The sequence below is a fragment of the Poecilia formosa genome, unplaced genomic scaffold (genome assembly GCF_000485575.1).
Source record: "Poecilia formosa unplaced genomic scaffold, Poecilia_formosa-5.1.2 Scaffold452, whole genome shotgun sequence".
NCBI classification, from domain to species: Eukaryota; Metazoa; Chordata; class Actinopteri; order Cyprinodontiformes; family Poeciliidae; genus Poecilia; species Poecilia formosa.
Genome location: NW_006800391.1, coordinates 204,417 through 221,963, shown reverse-complemented (window position 1 = coordinate 221,963; position 17,547 = coordinate 204,417). Strand labels below are relative to the sequence as shown.

The 17,547-nt window shown below is 40.8% G+C and overlaps 2 protein-coding genes across 2 annotated transcripts in view; both read right to left on the bottom strand.

Moving 5' to 3' along the window:
* LOC103155862 (F-actin-uncapping protein LRRC16A-like) overlaps positions 1–7,923 on the bottom strand; it is an 18,607-nt gene extending 10,684 nt beyond the window's left edge. The window contains exons 1-2 of the mRNA XM_007577745.2: positions 7,032–7,923; positions 3,576–3,679 (exon numbers count right to left, since the gene is read on the bottom strand). Of these exons, the coding sequence (XP_007577807.1) occupies positions 3,576–3,679; positions 7,032–7,059 (132 nt within the window). The 5' untranslated portion in view covers positions 7,060–7,923. The remainder of the gene's footprint in view (positions 1–3,575; positions 3,680–7,031) is intronic.
* Positions 7,924–9,212: 1,289 nt separating this feature from the next.
* On the bottom strand, positions 9,213–17,315 carry LOC103155871 (transcriptional repressor CTCF-like). The gene is made up of 12 exons (XM_007577759.1): positions 17,295–17,315; positions 16,981–17,193; positions 16,750–16,912; positions 16,194–16,364; positions 14,563–14,696; positions 14,362–14,482; positions 13,977–14,126; positions 13,742–13,902; positions 12,600–12,782; positions 12,385–12,517; positions 12,090–12,308; positions 9,213–11,578 (listed from the first exon to the last, which is right to left on the bottom strand). The coding sequence occupies exons 1-12, from the start codon at positions 17,313–17,315 to the stop codon at positions 11,334–11,336; spliced, it is 1,914 nt and encodes a 637-aa protein (XP_007577821.1). The 3' UTR covers positions 9,213–11,333.
* Positions 17,316–17,547: the final 232 nt, after the last annotated feature.

Sequence of the window (17,547 nt, the reverse complement as noted above, 5' to 3'; positions counted from 1 at the left end):
GGGGGGGCCCAGGAGAAAAAGTTTGGAAACCACTGGCCTAGCTTAAGATAAAATGATATATGGAGGCTTGTTCTGATGCTCTGCTGTGTGAATGCACTCCTGTTTATGGAAACGCCGAGATTAGTCTCTTTTCATGAGTCACGTAACAGGTTAGATAAACTATTGGCTCCAGAAAAGATAAAAACTAAAGTAAAGCATTTGTACTTGGATGCAGCATTGAGTCACAGTACTCTCCAACACAGAAAAAAAAGCACAATTATAGAAAACTTACTGTTTCTAAATTAATCCAGTTTAAGCAGAGTGAGCTGGAGAAACCTTCCAACCACAAATTCCAAATAACTCACTAAAAGTGAGTGTTGATAGCAATTTGATGAGGACTTGATTTAAGTCAACTTACTATTTTTAATTAAATACAAAGTTTACATTTACAGTGTGTGGCTCTGTGGTTTAGATCATTCCAGCCAGATGGGTCAGACCGGACAAAATGGGGCATTTAGCAGAAAAGACACTGGGCTGGATGAATATATTTTCTGTAGAACACTATGTACTTGATAATGTAAATAAACATTTGCAATTCCAAATGAAAACAGAATCCCATTTATAGATTCTAAAGGAATCATCAATGAATTCAATCTGACTCAAAATCGTATTTTACAGTATTTTGAGATAAAATAAAGGTAAATGCCTGAAACAGGTATCTGCAAGAACTGATGTGTTCTGAAGCTCTTTACCTTTTTACCTCCAGACATTCACACACATATTCATGGAATGATGAGCACACAGGCATTTTTTGTTAGTATAGAACTAAAGATTAGAAATAAAGGTGAAATAATTTAGAAAACTTTGTAAAAATAAATAATATTTTATGTTCCTATTGCACATTTTTATGTGGAACATTAAGAAAACTTAAGCTAGAAGGAAAAAGCAGGAAAGTGTCAACCTCTGCTTCCCATCCATTTTCAACTACTCCAACAAAGTACACACATCTCTGCATTAAGGCCCCTGATCTATCTGGTGAGTCATTCTCTCCATGCTGGCCATGTTTCTGTTTATGTTCTAATTATTGTCACAAAATGTGGAATAATAAGACATCTGCTCAAAAACCAACTCATGACCCAGATATCTGACCACACTTCAAGCTGGTCTCCAATGTCCCACTCATATCTGGAACTCTGGGAAAAGCAGCCAGCCTTTAGGGCTGCCTCCAACAGAAGGAGGTTTTTGAAAACTGCAGTTAGGTTTCCGTTTTGCCGTCATTATAGAGACAGAACAGGTGAGACACTGACAGCTTCCTGTGTGTCCCCCTCCTGGTTAATGCATCTGCTGCGTCTGGTACAGTCAATCATGCTCTTCTCGTCAAAGTCTTCACCACAGTCTTACTCGTCTAACTCATCAGCTGCTAAAGTCTTTTAATTTACTGGGAGCATGTTGGTGCTGTGCATATTAGTCCTGGGCTTGACATAAAAGTTTTCTATAGTTTATTTTTTAACATGTTTGAGGGATCTTTAACAATTTACAAACAGGTTGGTATTTCATATAGTTGAGCTCCGGCTTCCTCTCCTCCCTGCTAGTGGGCCCTGTTATGAGTTACTACATTGATATGGATTATAAAATATATAACAAACCATGGAGAAACTCTTCATCCCTTCATTATATTCTTATGTTTCTGTTCTTCATGCACAGCTCCACTGCAGTTCCCTTTATTTCTAATTTGTTTCCTTAATGTTTTATTAAAAACACCAACAACATGTTCTTGATAAAAATTTTTGTTGCCTAGAAATTTATTCACTACTTGACCTCATATCTTTGAAAAACAAAAAGGTTTATGATTCAACATGCAACTGGGCAAATATGGCCACTATGGCACAGTTTCTAAACAGGATTCTCTTATTTCCTCAAAAACATTCTGATGAGCCCCAAGATGTTTGAGAAAATATTCTGTGGATTGACGGAACTAAGGAGGAACTTTGTTGTTTGTTGGAAGTTGCTTGGTCAGCTACAACTGCTGTAAAACTGACATCATTTCAGGAAAAGAACTTTATGTAGACATTAAACATTGTGTGTGATGGCTTGATACTGATTTCCTCCTTTGTAACGTAGAATATTTAGCCGTAACTTCTGGACTCCTTACACCTGCATGAGAAAATCCAGACAGATAATCTGGATTCTCCATCTGGATTTTCAGTTGGGCTTCAGTTTGTGACCTGAAGCCCAAGGAAACTGAGATTATTTGACAGGACAATGTTTCAAAGTATTCCAGCTTTATTTAACAAGTTGAAAAATTTAAGTGTAGCAAGCTACTGTGTGTTTAGTGTGTGAGAATACATAACATGGGGAGAAATATGCCATTGGCTCATATTGCTAATAGCACCATAACCATTAGCAAATCACTTCAGTTTTCTGATTTTTAGCTACGCTAAGCAAATATTTATTAATGTGTGTTTGATCATTTATTTTGAACCCTTTTCTAACAGTATGTGTAAAACCAAGATGCTGTCTGTGCATGCATATACTGAATAGTGAGGCTAATTGATCATTAACTTAGTTCATTTTCCAACATCAGTTAAGCAGCAAAGCAATGTTTTCTGGTGAGTTTAGATTTGCCCGATGTCTCTGTCAACTACCAATGTAGTCGTGTCTATATTGTTAAAGCTATAACTATGATGTAAGTTTTTCCATTGTGATTTAAAGGTGTATCTTCACAGGTTTCTCCTACAACATTAATTTCCGAAGGTTCAACAGTGAGTGTGACATCTGCGGTTTTATTTTTGACATGAGGAGAAGGAAGTCTAGACCTCCTTACTTAGACTGCTACCCCTGTGACCTCCGACCCTGGATAAGAGGAGGAAGACAGATGGATGGATGGATGGATGGATGGATGGATGGATGGATGGATGGATGGATGGATGGATGGATGGATGGATGGATGGATGGATGGATGCTTTCAGTTGTCAGTGTTTTTAATGAGGTAACTTAAGTAAAAGTTTTAATTTATCAGACTGTGTAATCTGTTTGGAGTGTCGGTTGTTTTCTGTGATAATGAAAACCACAGTCTTCTCAACCCTCCTTCTCCTCCTCCTCCTCTTTCTCCTCCTTCTCTTTCTCCTCCTCCTCCTCCTCCTCATCATAATCATCATCATCACTCTCATCTCCACTCATCTTCTGTCCAGAGGAGACAGTGTTTGGTTGGGACTAGCATCCTTTGGTTTTTAAAGTAATTTGCCTGAAGTTGTAGTTTTTTAACAATAACAACTAAGTTTCCAGTTTATCAATTAGATTTCATGCTTTAAATCTAATGGTTTCATACTTACATACCTTTTCAATACACACTTTCTTTTGTTTTTAATCTGAAGTAAATGATGTTTATGAAAAGTACCACAGATGAACTCATGGTACCAAACCTTGGCTGTATGCCAAGGTTTGTTACCATGAATGACTTTTTTATTTATTTATTTTTTAACAAATATTCAAATATTTTCTCAACAATCTCAGCAACATTCTCTGTCTTCGCTATAATGCGTTCATAATAAATAAAAGCCCTTTTACACTCAGTATGAAGTTTATATGCCACTTACCACAAACTTGCTCCCTGATCTCCCACATGACTGGTTTGACTGGTGCAGAAGAACTGGTGTCACCAGGCAGGCTCTATGAGGCTTCAGCAGCTCAGAGACCTGATCTGCAAACACATACAATATGCCATGATAGAGACAGGCTGGCAGATTCCTTTCTAAGCAGAGGTAAGATAAATGTGTGGATCCTGCAGTCATGGGCTCTGTTTCAGTCTCAGAGCAGACACAGTTAACACTAACTGTTCTCTGCCCACTCAGTCAACCCACATCTTCCTTCTACCATTTACACACTTCATTATGGGAGTTGGCGAATGTTGAACAAATAACTTTAAAAGATAATTCATCCTACTCTTCTTTTAACAGGATTCAAACAAAATCTCAAGTACTGTAAGAGAAGTCTATGCTTAGAAATGTTACTGTAAAAGTCAGCTGTGAAAGTTTTTGGAAAGCAACTTCACAGAAAAACTTGTTAAACAACAAACTGTATAAGATTTTATTGAAACCTCGGCTGGGTTTAGTATTGGGGATGTTACAGACTGGAGCAAAATGAATCCTATTAAAGTTATCCCAATCATCTTATCTTTTGACTGGAGAAACAAGAGAAGAAGAAGTCTTGTAGGTGTCATGGGAACAGCCTTAGGCTGCTTTACATCTCTGGAATATCAGAAATGATGCTGACAAAGCAGTTGTTATGTCCTGGGTTATTTTGAGTTGCTGTTAAGGTTTGATTATTCTGTAACATTTTATTTGAAGGGGTGTGCATAAGACTGACATGACACTGTCATAAACATAAAGGAGTCTTTATGATTGTTTATGACAGTTGTCATTAAGTGTCATTTGGTAAATAATGACAATTTCAATGCAAAGTTGCTCTAAAAGTTGCATTGAAAGTCCATTAAAAGTGCCAACTTTGCATGATTTTGTAAATTATGATAATTTACTTCTTGTCTCTATTATTAGTAACTATTATTGTGCAGCATTATTACACACTAACTGAAAAACACACATTTTCTCAACTCACTATTTTATTTAGATTTGTTTAAGGGATAATTATAAACAAACTGCTAGAAAAAAACTATTTCCAATAAACATTTCTGAAATTTAATTGAAAAAAAATGATAAAATCAGTAACCAGTAGAGCTACCCTTCTTTTCATTAACAATTATTAGCCTTTCATTAATGGAGTTTATTAGTTTCTTGATGTGTTGATGATCACCTTTCTGTGCAGCAGCATCCACAGCCTCCCAGACACTGGTCAGAGAGCTGGATGGCTGAACCGCATAAGCTGGGTTCAGATCAGGTGAGTTGGAGGGCCATGCCATAGGTTTTTCATCTTTAATGCCTTTACTACACAGAGGGGTATTTGGATGCAAGTGATGGAGCATAAAATAATTTTTGAAAGATGCAGACATCTTCCTGTCTTCTAAAGTCCAGAAGGAGTTCAGTGGATTATAAATCCATCTTCAACCTTAAAAGGTCCAACCAGCTTATCATTCGTAACACCAGCCCTACTAGTATACTAGTATACTCACCTCCACCTTGCTGGCATCAGACTCAAGGTGGAGCTCTGTGCCTCTAACTGATCCACCACAGGACCATCCACCTGGTCCACCCAGAGTCACTCAGTTCATCAGTCCAGAAAACCTCTGAAGGATCTGTCAGCAGGTGTCTCTTGGCTCAGTCCAGTGGGTCTCTGGTCTCATCCTTCCTAACCTAGGCCATGCCTCTCAGCTCTTTCATTACACATACATACATCACCTTCTATAATTAAATCCATTAAGCATTGAAGTGTAACCAGCTTGGAGCTAGAAAATCTGCCCAAAAATGATCAAAATCAAAATACTCACTGGTTTAATAATTGTGCTCATGTTGTACTGCACTGACTCTTGACCAAATGCAGTTTACCTCGAGGCCCAGAGAAACAGGAAGACACATTACTGAACCTGATTCCTAAACAACAGGAGAACAGCCCTTATTTGACTTTCTCTGGTTTCAACACAATTCAGCCAAATGACTTGATCAAATAATAATTGAAAATAAATGAATGAATTAAAAATAACTTAAAAAAAAAAAAAGAAGAACATTTGAAACTAAATTCCAACTTTACAGGACAGATTTTCCGTGTTCCCTTCAAATGGCTCACCACAAGGCTCCGACCCTTGTTCTCCATTTTAGGTGTGTTTCCTCTGCAGGACCTTTTTCAGGAACCAGGCAAGTTTTCTGGGCTTGTTATGTCCAATGTGTGTTTCTGCTGCAGGAACTTCGGTCAAGCCAGACAAAAACAGATAGATTTTTGCTCCCAAAACGGTTCTAGTATTGTTGTGATCTGCTCTGAGAATAGCTCAACCCATGGAGAAACAACTCTACATGAATTGTTTCTCATGGGGATCAGAGCTATGCTCACCAGTTATTACATTTACAGATGTTCAAAGCAAAGCTCTAAGTTTAGGAAGCAGGAGAACAAGTGTTGTCCACACAAAGCTGAAGTAGAACTTCACAGTTATCAACCTGTCATATCAAAACAAAGAGCAAACATGCTAACATTAGTGTGTGTGCTACAGGTTCACAATGAAGCCTGAATAAATTCATTATGAACCAGAGTAAGGCAAGAAATATAAGTCAAATCACATCCTGCAGATACAAGCTCTCATATGTTTATGCCCCCATCTTGTAATGTCAGAATTTGTGATGTATGAAAATTTAGGTCATGCTATAAAATTACTTTTATATTTCATAAATATTATTTAACATTTTCCATATATAATCCAAAATTTATTCTGAAAAATTGAAAAAACTGTTAGAATGGAAAAATTGCAGAATGTGTTTTCAGGTGTTTCATATTTTGATGTTTCATCTTACCCAACAAATAAGATCCTTCCTCACAACAAGTTTCAAAAAAGATACCTCAGCATTTCTTCCCTGTTTGTATCCATCTGTCTGTGAGTCTTGGTGAAATAATAATTACAATCAAAATACCTGTTTGGTCTCAGTAGTCCTGACATTTTTCCACCAGCTATGCTGAGTCCTGTTTTTTCAGGCAGTTGCTGTCAGTGTTGAGGTGAAATTAAAGCTGGAGGCACATCGCAGCAACCGTCCTTTAGTAAAACACTAAAGGCTGACTCAACTCTGAAGTTCAACTGATGCATCACATATGCGTGTAATGAGTGGTACATCATGTATGCATATTTTCCAGATAAGCAGAACCTGTCCTACTTCACAAACTTTGTTTTACTCACATGAAGCCTTTTTGTGCGTGTAGTTGAAATAACCTTAGACATGATTACAAAGACGTACACTGCAAAGCCAGAGATCATCGTCTGTTTAACATTTACTTTGTCCCCAGTAATGTCAATTTTGAGGAGTAAAAGCATGCATGATTGTACAGAGAGAACAAAAAAAGTATTTTCCATCCAGTTTGTGTCCTACTGTAGAACAACAATGAATAGTGCTAGATGTTACCTCGCAAAGTCTGAGAGATGGAGTCCATGCTGTCAAGCTCTGAGATGTGATGAATTCAAGCAGAAATGTCCAAGCTTCTCTCTTGAGCCACATAAGGAGTCCAGAATGCAGAACAACTGAGTGTTGATCTGAGCTTAGCATCCGCCCAGATGAGAATCAGATCAGAGTACAAGAACGATCCAGTCCTGGACTGGAGGATCGCGGATCTGCTCTCTGCCTGAGACGGCCATCTGAAGAAGAGCTGCTTTCTGTTTCTCACCCTGCATCACGACAAACATACTTCACATTTTGCTCAGCATGCAGGCACTTTTTGCACATGAACTTAGACACACATCCTGTTCCATTTAGCAAGCAGTAAACCACAGTCAGGAAATGTGCACTTTCGTACAGGTATAGAAAACTGTAAAAAGATGAGGGAAGTTTCAAGCTTCTTTGGATAACATTGTAACATAAATATGATCCAAAAGTCAATGGGAGCCAAGAGTAAAGAGTAAGGTCAAGAAATTTTCATGAGTAGGAATGATGTAAATAAATCTTGAATCCATCTGCATATGGAGTCATCTGTAACTCTGTGGTTCTGTGGAGGCTGCAGAGCGTTGGGCTTCACACAGATTTTCTATATTAGATCTACATTATATGACCTTACAGATCATGTGACAAGTTGGAAGTGTGTGGCAGCACAGTCCACTGGTTTTCTTACTCTGGAATGCAGATAGATTCAAGATTTTTATCCATCTATGTTGGTATTATCTAAAAAGTTCATTATTACTGAATATTGTGCATATTTTGACATTCCTCTTAAATTGTTGCTGAGTTTTAATGTCCTTTATTTGTTTAATAATGGGGCAGTTTTATGTGAAATTGACTTTCTTTTTAGGTTTGCATTATGTTATATTATTCCGTCATCAAAAACATACCTGGAGTGTTGACTCAAGTATTACATGCATGTTTGAGAAATCCTTTCATCTCCCATAGCAACCATTCAGCTGTGCAGAACGCCTGGGCCAACCAAGCAGCACCTTCGATGACAAAACTCCTTGGAGTTTCAGTTTCCAAGCTTCCCCCCTCTCAGAGCAGACCTCCCCCTACCACTGCCCCATTCAGCTCCTTCAGACTAGCCAGCAGCAAATAGCAAACACCTGGTGGAATGGCGCACCTGATGAGCTCATTATTGTTATAGGAGCTACTTGTCCATGAAACGCTGGTAAAACTTTGCTAAAGGGTTTATAGAGGAGCCGTGAGTGTCACAAAGAGCAGAAGTTTTTAGAAGCAGATATCCAATTTTAAGGTGATAAACTGCAAGTCAAATTTCTTTTAAGTTCTATTTGATATATACAGCAATTTTATAACTGAAGTTAACAGTTATTTGATTGTGTTATAAAATAGCATCATGCCACTGGAAAAAACACTGTCCCTTTAAGTGAAGTTTTTGCACTAATAATAATACTCATCCACCTTCACATTTATGGTCTACTGACAGTACTCCCTCCACCATCCAGGTGCAGCAGCTAGATGACAGCGTCTTCAGCTACTAAGAGGGGAGATATTATTAATTTTATTAATATCATTCAGACATCCACTCCATGACATGATGGACGGATGAAGAACTTTCAGCCTGAGGCTGACGACACCAAAACTCAGCTCAGCAAAATCATTCCTGCCTGAAGTCATCAGACTTCACTACAGCTCTTAATGTATTTAACTCTAAATTTAGTCTACACTCATTTATAGATTTATTTATAGGATAAAACATGCTATAATTTTAAAACATATTGTAATTTTATCTATTAAAAGATTCTGGTCATATTTAAATTAAAATATCACACATATGTGATGTAATTTATACATCTATTTTTTTTAAAATCAATTTTATATCCCTTGGCTATGTTGGTTATATTTGTATTTACTAATATTTAACACTTTGGAGTAGCTTGTCAACAAATTAGCATTTTCCCCTCTGGGATCAATAAAATATATTCTGTTCTAACATTTCAATAACTTGAAGCATTGAAGTTGGACAACAGAGGGAGCCCTTCTCCCAACCACTGGGCGGGTTTCTGATTTCATTTAGTCAGTGCTAAATAGAACTTTGCTTCTTTAGGTTCTAAATCAATCAATCAATAAATATGACATGAATCCAAGCAAATGCATGATGGGACAGAAGTGTGCAGCAGCCAAAAGTCCATTACAGTGATTTTATTGTTCAGTATTATCTGTACAGAGTGGTAACTAAAGAAATGGCATGGTCAACGTTTCTGGTTCTGTTGGATTTAGAACAGGCAGGTTCTCTGCCAAAAACATGATCAAATAAATCAGAGCTGTGTCCAGATGTCCAACAGCAACACAGCACATTAGCTTTCATTTTATAGGAGCAGATCTCAGATTACAGCAGAAAACAGAGATGGTAGGAAACAGGTTCCAGACGTAGCTGGAACTGAACAGCTGCAGGACAGGACAGATATCTGAAGCGATTCATACAACTAACATTCCTGGAGATACAGCAGATGATGACATTAGGGAAGCCTATTAACAAAGATTTTTGAGTTTTTGATTTGCATGAAGTTGACATGCAAACACATCCAATAAGGCTTCATCTCACCACAGGACAGCTAACCAATCAAGAAACAGCTCATGGCAAACAGAACCTTTGAAAAACAGGAAAACTCAAACAGGGCTTCACCACCCAAACAGGTGCTGCAGTCCGGACACTGTTTTACAGATGGAAGAATAACCAAATCAAAGGAGAAACAGTGAAGAGGCAACTAGAAAATAAAAAGTGTAAAGCAATAAAATAACACACAGGAAATGACAAAGTGGCTCATCTGGTTTAGTTTGGGCTGATCTTTGGCTGGAAATCACAAGTGATCACCAGGATCCAGTCAGAGCACCAGAAAGACGTTTACTGAATCAGGAAACAAAGTTCAGTCGCTTTTTAAAACATTATCAAAATCAGAAAGGAAAGGCTTTCTTCCAGGAAGGTTTAAAACGTTTATGTACATGGAAGCCAGCAGACAGGTCTGGGTCCAGTTTTATGTCCAGGTCTGGGTCTGGGTCCAGTTTTATGTCCAGGTCTGGGTCTGGGTCCAGTTTTATGTCCAGGTCTGTGTGATGACTGCTGGCAGCAGAGCAGGAAGTGAGACTGAAAAGTTAGAAGTTAGAAAACCTCATCACCTAAAAACATGTGGAATGTTCACAAACACCACCATGCTGGTACTGGTTGCTCAGGCCCTTTGGGTTCTTCACACTGCAGAGCACGATGTGGAAGAACCTTCCTAACATGATGGATTGCTTCGATCAGGGAAAACATCAACTTCACACACTGTGACATCACAGTCCGCCAGGGAACATCAGGACTCTGAATGATGGCGGCGGCAAACACAGTTTTGAAACAGGAGAAAACGTTTTGGGAGAAGTTTGTTCCAATGATTTCTGAAACTTTCTGGCCTTAAATCTTTTTTTCTTTTCTTTTCTTCCTCCAATTTGGAGTAAATGCTTCACCAACTGGTGCTTGGCCCCGCCTGTGAGGCAGCAGAGAACGCTGTGGTTCCAGTAGCTCTAAGGACCAGGGTGTGTGTGTCAGCAGTGTGTAAGCTGACACACACACTGCTTACAGGAGAGCTAAACATAAAGGATAAAGAAGCAGTCTATTTCAGGTCCCCCAGCCTTGTTTGTCTCTGAGTAAATGAAATGGACCAAACTAACAGACCAACAGCAGCAACGAGCCACCAGCCATGAAGACCCTAAAGACCACAGCGAAGGAACGGATAAGAAATGACAAACTCTGGATTTCAGACAAAAACTGTTGAATGACTGGAAAAGTGTTGCTATGTTTTATCACACCCTGAAAGAGACGTCAGAGCAGCACAGAGAACCATAGCATGGCTTCTGGTTCTGCTCTTTAGGGTCACAGCACAAGATGGCCGCCTTCAAAAAGAGTCAGATGTTAATGACAGGCTGGAGAAACAGCGAGCGCAACAGAAACTCTAATTCTGTTACTAGGTGTTTTCAGATGTTAGTGCACGCATGCACGCGCCCACACACACACACATGCACACACACACACACACACACACACACACACACACCCCCACACACACACAGGGGGATTGTGTGTGCACATGAACTGAAATGTGTGTGGGCACAGGCAGACAGGATGTGGCTTTGAGTAGGACAAAGTAGCAAAACATGCAGATTCATTCAGTGGAGAAAAGTCTTAACGGTCAGAGAGCAGCTCAGCCTGGACCAGAGTGGAGCTGGAGGGGTGCAGGTGGAGCACAGGGTGGGGCCTCCACCCTCTGCTGCTCAGCGGTCCATCATGCTGAGGATCATCTCTGGTGTGAGATCTCCATTAGCAGCAGTAGCTGCTGTTGTTTCCTGGTTCACAGTCAGCTCCACCTCCTCCACCCCCTCACCACCACCCACCCCTCCTTCCACTGTCAGGCCCGCTCCCTGCTTCACAGAAGGCGCTGCGTCGCCCCCCTCCTTTTTCACTATGATGTTCTCTACTGCGCCCGTCAGCTCGTCCTCCACCTGAATCGTGGCAGCTACTGAAAAACACACAGAGAATGAGTTTTAAGACATGTGGTCACACAGGCCAGTAGAAGCAGCATTTCCCCCAGAAAACTGCTGAACCCAGTGGTAGGGCCAGTAATGTAAGCAAATAATAAGTTATTCTCACTGCGCAGCATCTAAGCCATGTCATGTGGAACTTTAATGCTCCACATGAGTGAATGGTGAAGTTTGTGTCTTGCGACGGAACAATAAGCGTGTCAAAATGCGTCAACACAACAAATTTAATGTGACATTTAAAAAACAAACACTTGGTGGAGTTTGGCTACTGACTTCTGCAGGCTGCAAAGTCTGAGATACATGTGATCGGTCTTTGTGATTAGCAACAAAAGATAGTGACAGTGATCGGAGATCACAATCATATACTTTTTCACAAAAATTGGTTAATTGTGATTGGTGGCCAATTATATGGCCCAGTCCTACTGTCTCCATGTTGCTGACATCATTCCCAGTTTTTACCATGGAGTCATTTCAGTGTGTGTTGCTCACCAGAAGAAGCAGCCCCGACTCTGCTGGGGGTCTGAGGTTTGGGGTTCTTGGGGGGTCGGCCTCGTTTTCTCTTCACTGGAGGCTCATCTGGGGCCACAACTGGGATAACAGCAGGAGCCTGGTCTAGCTCCATGCCCTCCAGGTCCTCCTCCTCCTGCAGCAGTGCTGCTTCTTCTTCACCCTCATCCTCACCCTCGTCTTGTTCGGGGATGTCATCTTCTGAAGACACACAGGAATCAGAGGAGTGAACACAGCATCTTGCTGCTACTTACATGCAACTTTGAAAATGACTCACCGCTATCATCCTCATCCCTTCTGCTTCTCATCTTCCTCTTCCTTCCTCTCCTGCCTTTCTTTGGAGTGGCAGCTCCGTTCTCAAACTCCTCCACCTCCCCGCCACAGTTCTCAGAATGACGAGCCATGGTGTTCTACAGAAGAAGAGAACATGTGATCGGGATGTTCTTTATCTTCAGTCAGTCAGCAGGAGAGGATGAGGAGGAGCAGTCTCACCCTGCGGGTGAACGTCTTGCTACACTTAGGGCAAACAAAAGCTGTGGGAACAAAGTTGGGGTCGTGGTAACGTTTGAAGTGCATGTCCAGCAGCTGCTTCTGCCTGAAGGTCTTTTCACACTGGCTGCACGCGAACGGCTTCTCTCCTGTGTGGGTCCGCCGGTGCATGACCATGTGGCGCTCCTGAAACCACAGCAGCAGTTACACATCACAGCTTTACAGGGAGCCGGCTGGCATTCAAAGGGGGTGTGGCCTACTCTGAGTCATCAGACTCACAACATGGAGTTCAAAGACTGACAAAACCATAAATACATAAAACATAACTAACTCTGACTAATAGAAGCAGTAGCTTCGATGTTTTTGGTCAAACATCGTAGGCATTGTTTGACCAAAGGGGGGCAGCACTGAGTCAGTTTTAGACAAAATATTAAGGACCTACACAAATTTACACAAAAATGTCGAAATTCACATAGAAACATAAAGATAGAACCCAAGATTTAGACACTTAATCAACAAAAAAAAGTTGATTTGGGGGTTAGTTACACTTAAAGTTATTAGTCCATAAAAAGTATTCTCCACGTAAGACTGTCTCATGACGGGGGTATGAGTTGGGTTACCTAATCTCTGGTTCTCCACATTTTACATTTTTTAAGCATCAAACTTACTTTTGAAGAATTATTTTAATTTGTGGGAGTTTGTGTAACAACATAGGCATCTTAGTAAATTCAGAACAGAAAATGCTACATTTAGGCTGATTTACTGACAACTAAGTAATTATTAGCTGCAGCTCTAGAATGTAATAAGTACTGTTAAGAGAATTATTTGGACTAAGATTGCTAATAATTTAAGTTGCAAAAATCTATGGACTTACATGTTCAGCAGGAAACAAAACTATACATGTAAGACAACACATTCTAACATACATGTAAAGGCTACAGCACACATGGAGCTAAACACCCCTGATTTAGGATCTTATTAAGGATTTTTGGTCTAAGAAACAGGAATGCTTCTAAAGGATGAGACTACATGTAGCAAGAAGTAAACATCTACAGTAAACTGAAACTAAATGAAAATAACATATAATGGCTTTGTTTTGCTCCAGCTTCCAACCTGGAAACAAGCCAGCAGCAGAACAGACCAACCTGACGGCAGCAGTAATCACACAGGTCGCACTTGAACCTTTTCTCATTCTTGTGGGACTTTTGATGCTGGATTAGAGCGTAGCGCTCATGGAAAACAGCATCACAATATCGACACTTCTTCCCGGTCTCAATAAACGAGTGCTGCTTCCGCAGATGAACCCCTGCATGCAGACAGACAGACAGTGAGCCCAGGGAAGAGAAGCGGGTCTGGCTCCTTCACGCTGGCTGTTCTTACCCAGGTCACTCTTGCGTGCGATGACCGTGTCACAGTGTGGACAGTGGAACTTGGCCACGTTCTCTGTGTGTTTCTGCAGGATGTGCATCTTCATGGTTCCGCTCTGGGTGAATCGGGCGTGGCAGATGTAGCACTCATAAGGTTTTTCTCCTGACAACGAAAAGCAGCAGGTTCACTCCTGAGTACTGTCACCTAATGGAGCTCAGCACAGATCAAGTGCTGCATTTGGTTCACATAATAAACTAGGGAGGATTTTCTAACATTCTTCATTAGACTAAATATTTATTATTAGAAATAAAGACAGAAAACTATGTTGTACAAGGACAGCAACTAAAACCCCTTCCAGATGTTTCCTCCATCATCTTGATAGGTGAGTCAGATTTACCTGAGTGTGTCCTCATGTGTCTCTTCAGCTTGTATGTGTCTCTGCTGGCGTAGCTGCACAGACTGCACTGGAAGGGACGTTCCCCAGTATGGGAGCGAATGTGCCGCTTCAGTTTGCTCACCTAGAAAACATACACACATACACACAGTGTGTATTTGTTTCCCTCCCTATGCATGTCCAGTAGACAGCAGCTGGTCCTACCTCCACACTGGCGTAGTCACACATGGAGCATTTGAATGGCTTCTCGTGTGTGTGTTTGTAGCGACGGTGACGCACCAGTTCTCCACTGGTCACGAAGGCCATGTCACAGTCTGTGCACTTGTGTGGTCGAGTCCCTGCATCAACATGCAGAGAACATGTGAGTGTTAAACCTCCACTCAGACATTATCATCACCTGTTGAGGCAATGATTTATATTTACTGTCATAAATTTAAACAAAAACAGCCAACAGTCAAACAAATACTGTTAGAAAACGACGTCAATCAAAATGAAATACGAAAGAAAAAAAGAAAGCAAAACAAAATGGTCCCAGAAGAAGTTTTTGTGGTTGAGTGCATAAACATGACTAGCAGCTCCATCCTGCCCAGGTCTGAAACAACACATTCAGTGTTGGAGTTAATCCAGAAGTTTGATCACTTGTTTCGGCAGGGGCAAGAAACATGTTGCTAATAGCAACGGGAGCTAAACCTGAAGGAAAATGTTTGTTTGGAAGAGAAGGACCACACAGCTTCCTGTTCCTGTCTGCTTTCAGTGTCACTAAATAAAACGAAAGCTGAATGTCAAAATCTGAAATGCCCGTCAACATGATTTCTGATCATTTCAACTTTATATCCTCTTGACTGTAATATCTTACTGCTACCACTAGGTGGCAGAAATAGGAAAAACTTTCTAATGCTAGCTATGGTTTAGCAAATAATTATTACTAACTGCTGTGTTTGAGTGTCTCCTGCTGTTAACATTTTACTTTTCTTTAACAGATAAAATATTCCTGGATCAGTTCTTTCTTTCTTTTTGTGTCTTTGCTCCATCTCCTCAAACTCCCAGTAGATGGTGGCAGATAGCTGCTGGTACTGAGCCAAGTTCTGGTTCTGTTCTGCTGCAGGTTTCTTCTGGTTAAAGGGGAACTTTTCCTCTCCACTGTCGCTACATGCTGGTCCAGGAGGAGAGAATGCTGCAAGTCAATGACTGGCTGCAACCTGCTGGGTTTCCTTAGACAGGAAACTTTTCAAACTAATTTGAATAATAAGCTGAACTTGATCTATAGTTTGATAACTAGGATTAGTTGGAATGGATGTGTGATTAGACAGAAATTATATTTTTTGTAAAGTGCCTTAAGTTGAGCTGAATTCCCAGCTTGTTTTGCTTCTGTCTAGCCATCTCTAGTGGTTTTTTAAGGATTTTCTTACATGCTAAAAGCAGTTGTTAAGACTTAGCTTTAGTTGTTGCTTAACAATGAGCATTTAATAAACAGCAGCGAAATTTGTATGGTGACTGATGGCCAGTCCAGAGTGGACTCTTCCTATGTCTCAGTGTGGTCACTGTCTGATGCTGCTTCCATGGCAGCATCAAATGTTTTCTGTTCGAATATTAAAACACTTAAACACTGAGATATTAATCCAATTGATATTTTTTTAAAGAAGCAATGACTGCTTCCAGTGAAGAAGTGATAGCTGAGCCAGGTTGAGCTGGTGATGCTAGCAGCAGGCTGTGGAATGTGTGCTGGCTGGTGGAGCAGGGCGGGCTCAGGCAGGTGAAGCTTTGACTGGACCGCTTCATTGGACAGGCAAAAAAAACAACAATAGTTAAATCCATTTCTGGAGTGTGTTTACAACCTGTGTGTGTGTTGAGATGATTTCTCAGCAGTGTCACTGTCCTGAAGGCTCTTCCACACAGGTGACATTTGTGGGGTCTCTCATCGGTGTGGCTTTTCATGTGCCGGTCCAGGTTGGAGCGACGAGGACATGTGTAGCTGCACAGCTCGCACTGGAAAGTCTTCTTCACCCCTAACACACACACACACACGTGCACATACACACACACACACACACCCACACACACACACACACACACACACACACACACACACAGCTTTCAGGGAAACCATCTTCCCAAAGCTTTCAGAAAATGCTGAGTTCAGCATCTGCAGCACAACTCTGAACAACAAGCTGTCTATTAGCTGTAAAGCACATTATAAACTGTTAACGTTTAAAAAAAATAACATTCTACTATGCGATATTTGAAAAAGAAGTCATGTTCCACTTCTAAAACAGCTGAAAGCTACTAGAGCTGTGCTGGAAGAGAACAATGAAAGGACATTAAAGGACCAGTCCTTTGACATCAGAAACAAAAATGAAAGAATGAGGAAACATTAGCTTTACTGTCAGGTACCTTTCTTCTTGATCTTTGTGGGCTTTGGAGGCTTCATGTTGCCAACTACTTTCTCTGCATTGACCTCAGACAGAAGGCCCTCCTGCTGCTCCTCTTCAAAGTCGTACACGCTGACATCCATGTCCTTGTCTCCTTCAGCGTAGCGCAGGCGACTCTTCTTCCCCTGCACAGCAGCAGCTTTGGTTTAGGCACATGGGGACTTTTTGGTCTTTTAGCATGGGAATGCTTTACCTTCTTGGCCTTTTTGACCCCCCCAGATGGAGGCTGGTAGTCTGGGTCTTTAGCCCAGTTATGGTGATGGTTTGCAGGCTGGGCAGCCTCCTCTCCTTCCTCCAGGAGCTGCTGTCCCACCTCCGCATCCTCCTCGTCCTCCTCAGAGTGGGCTTCTACTCCCTCTTCTTGTTCCACAGTCTCCACCTCCCCATTAGCACCAACTTTGACCACCTAGAAAACATTGAACTAAGTAAAATTTTAACCATTTTATGCGAATATCCTAGACAATGATTATTTCCTTAAACTGACTGCTCAGGGCCTGACCAAAAGACCACTAGCTGACGTAGTCCCATAAGGCTAGTCTGGTGTTTAACAGATGCACCAATCAATCTGCCAGAGATTTGAATCAGTAAATGTTCTGATTAGCTGGCTCTGATTAGCAGAAATCATTTTGGTAACACTTCATTTCAAGGGTTGTGCATAGGACTGACATGAGATTGTCATATGTATGACTTAACTCTAGAGGTGTGCCGATCGATTGGCCACCGATCATAATCAGCTGATTTCCGTGAAAAGGTGTATGAT

Bases quoted from the DNA above. Each gene is read 5' to 3' on its own strand.
- LOC103155871 (XM_007577759.1), bottom strand. From the start codon at position 17,315: ATGGGACTACGTCAGCTAGTG. The intron at 14,127-14,361 runs GTAAATCTGACT...TTTCGTTGTCAG, and splicing joins ACACATGAGGACACACTCAG to GAGAAAAACCTTATGAGTGC. The intron at 12,518-12,599 runs GTGAGACTGCTC...CTTCTTCTGTAG, and splicing joins GCAAGACGTTCACCCGCAGG to AACACCATGGCTCGTCATTC.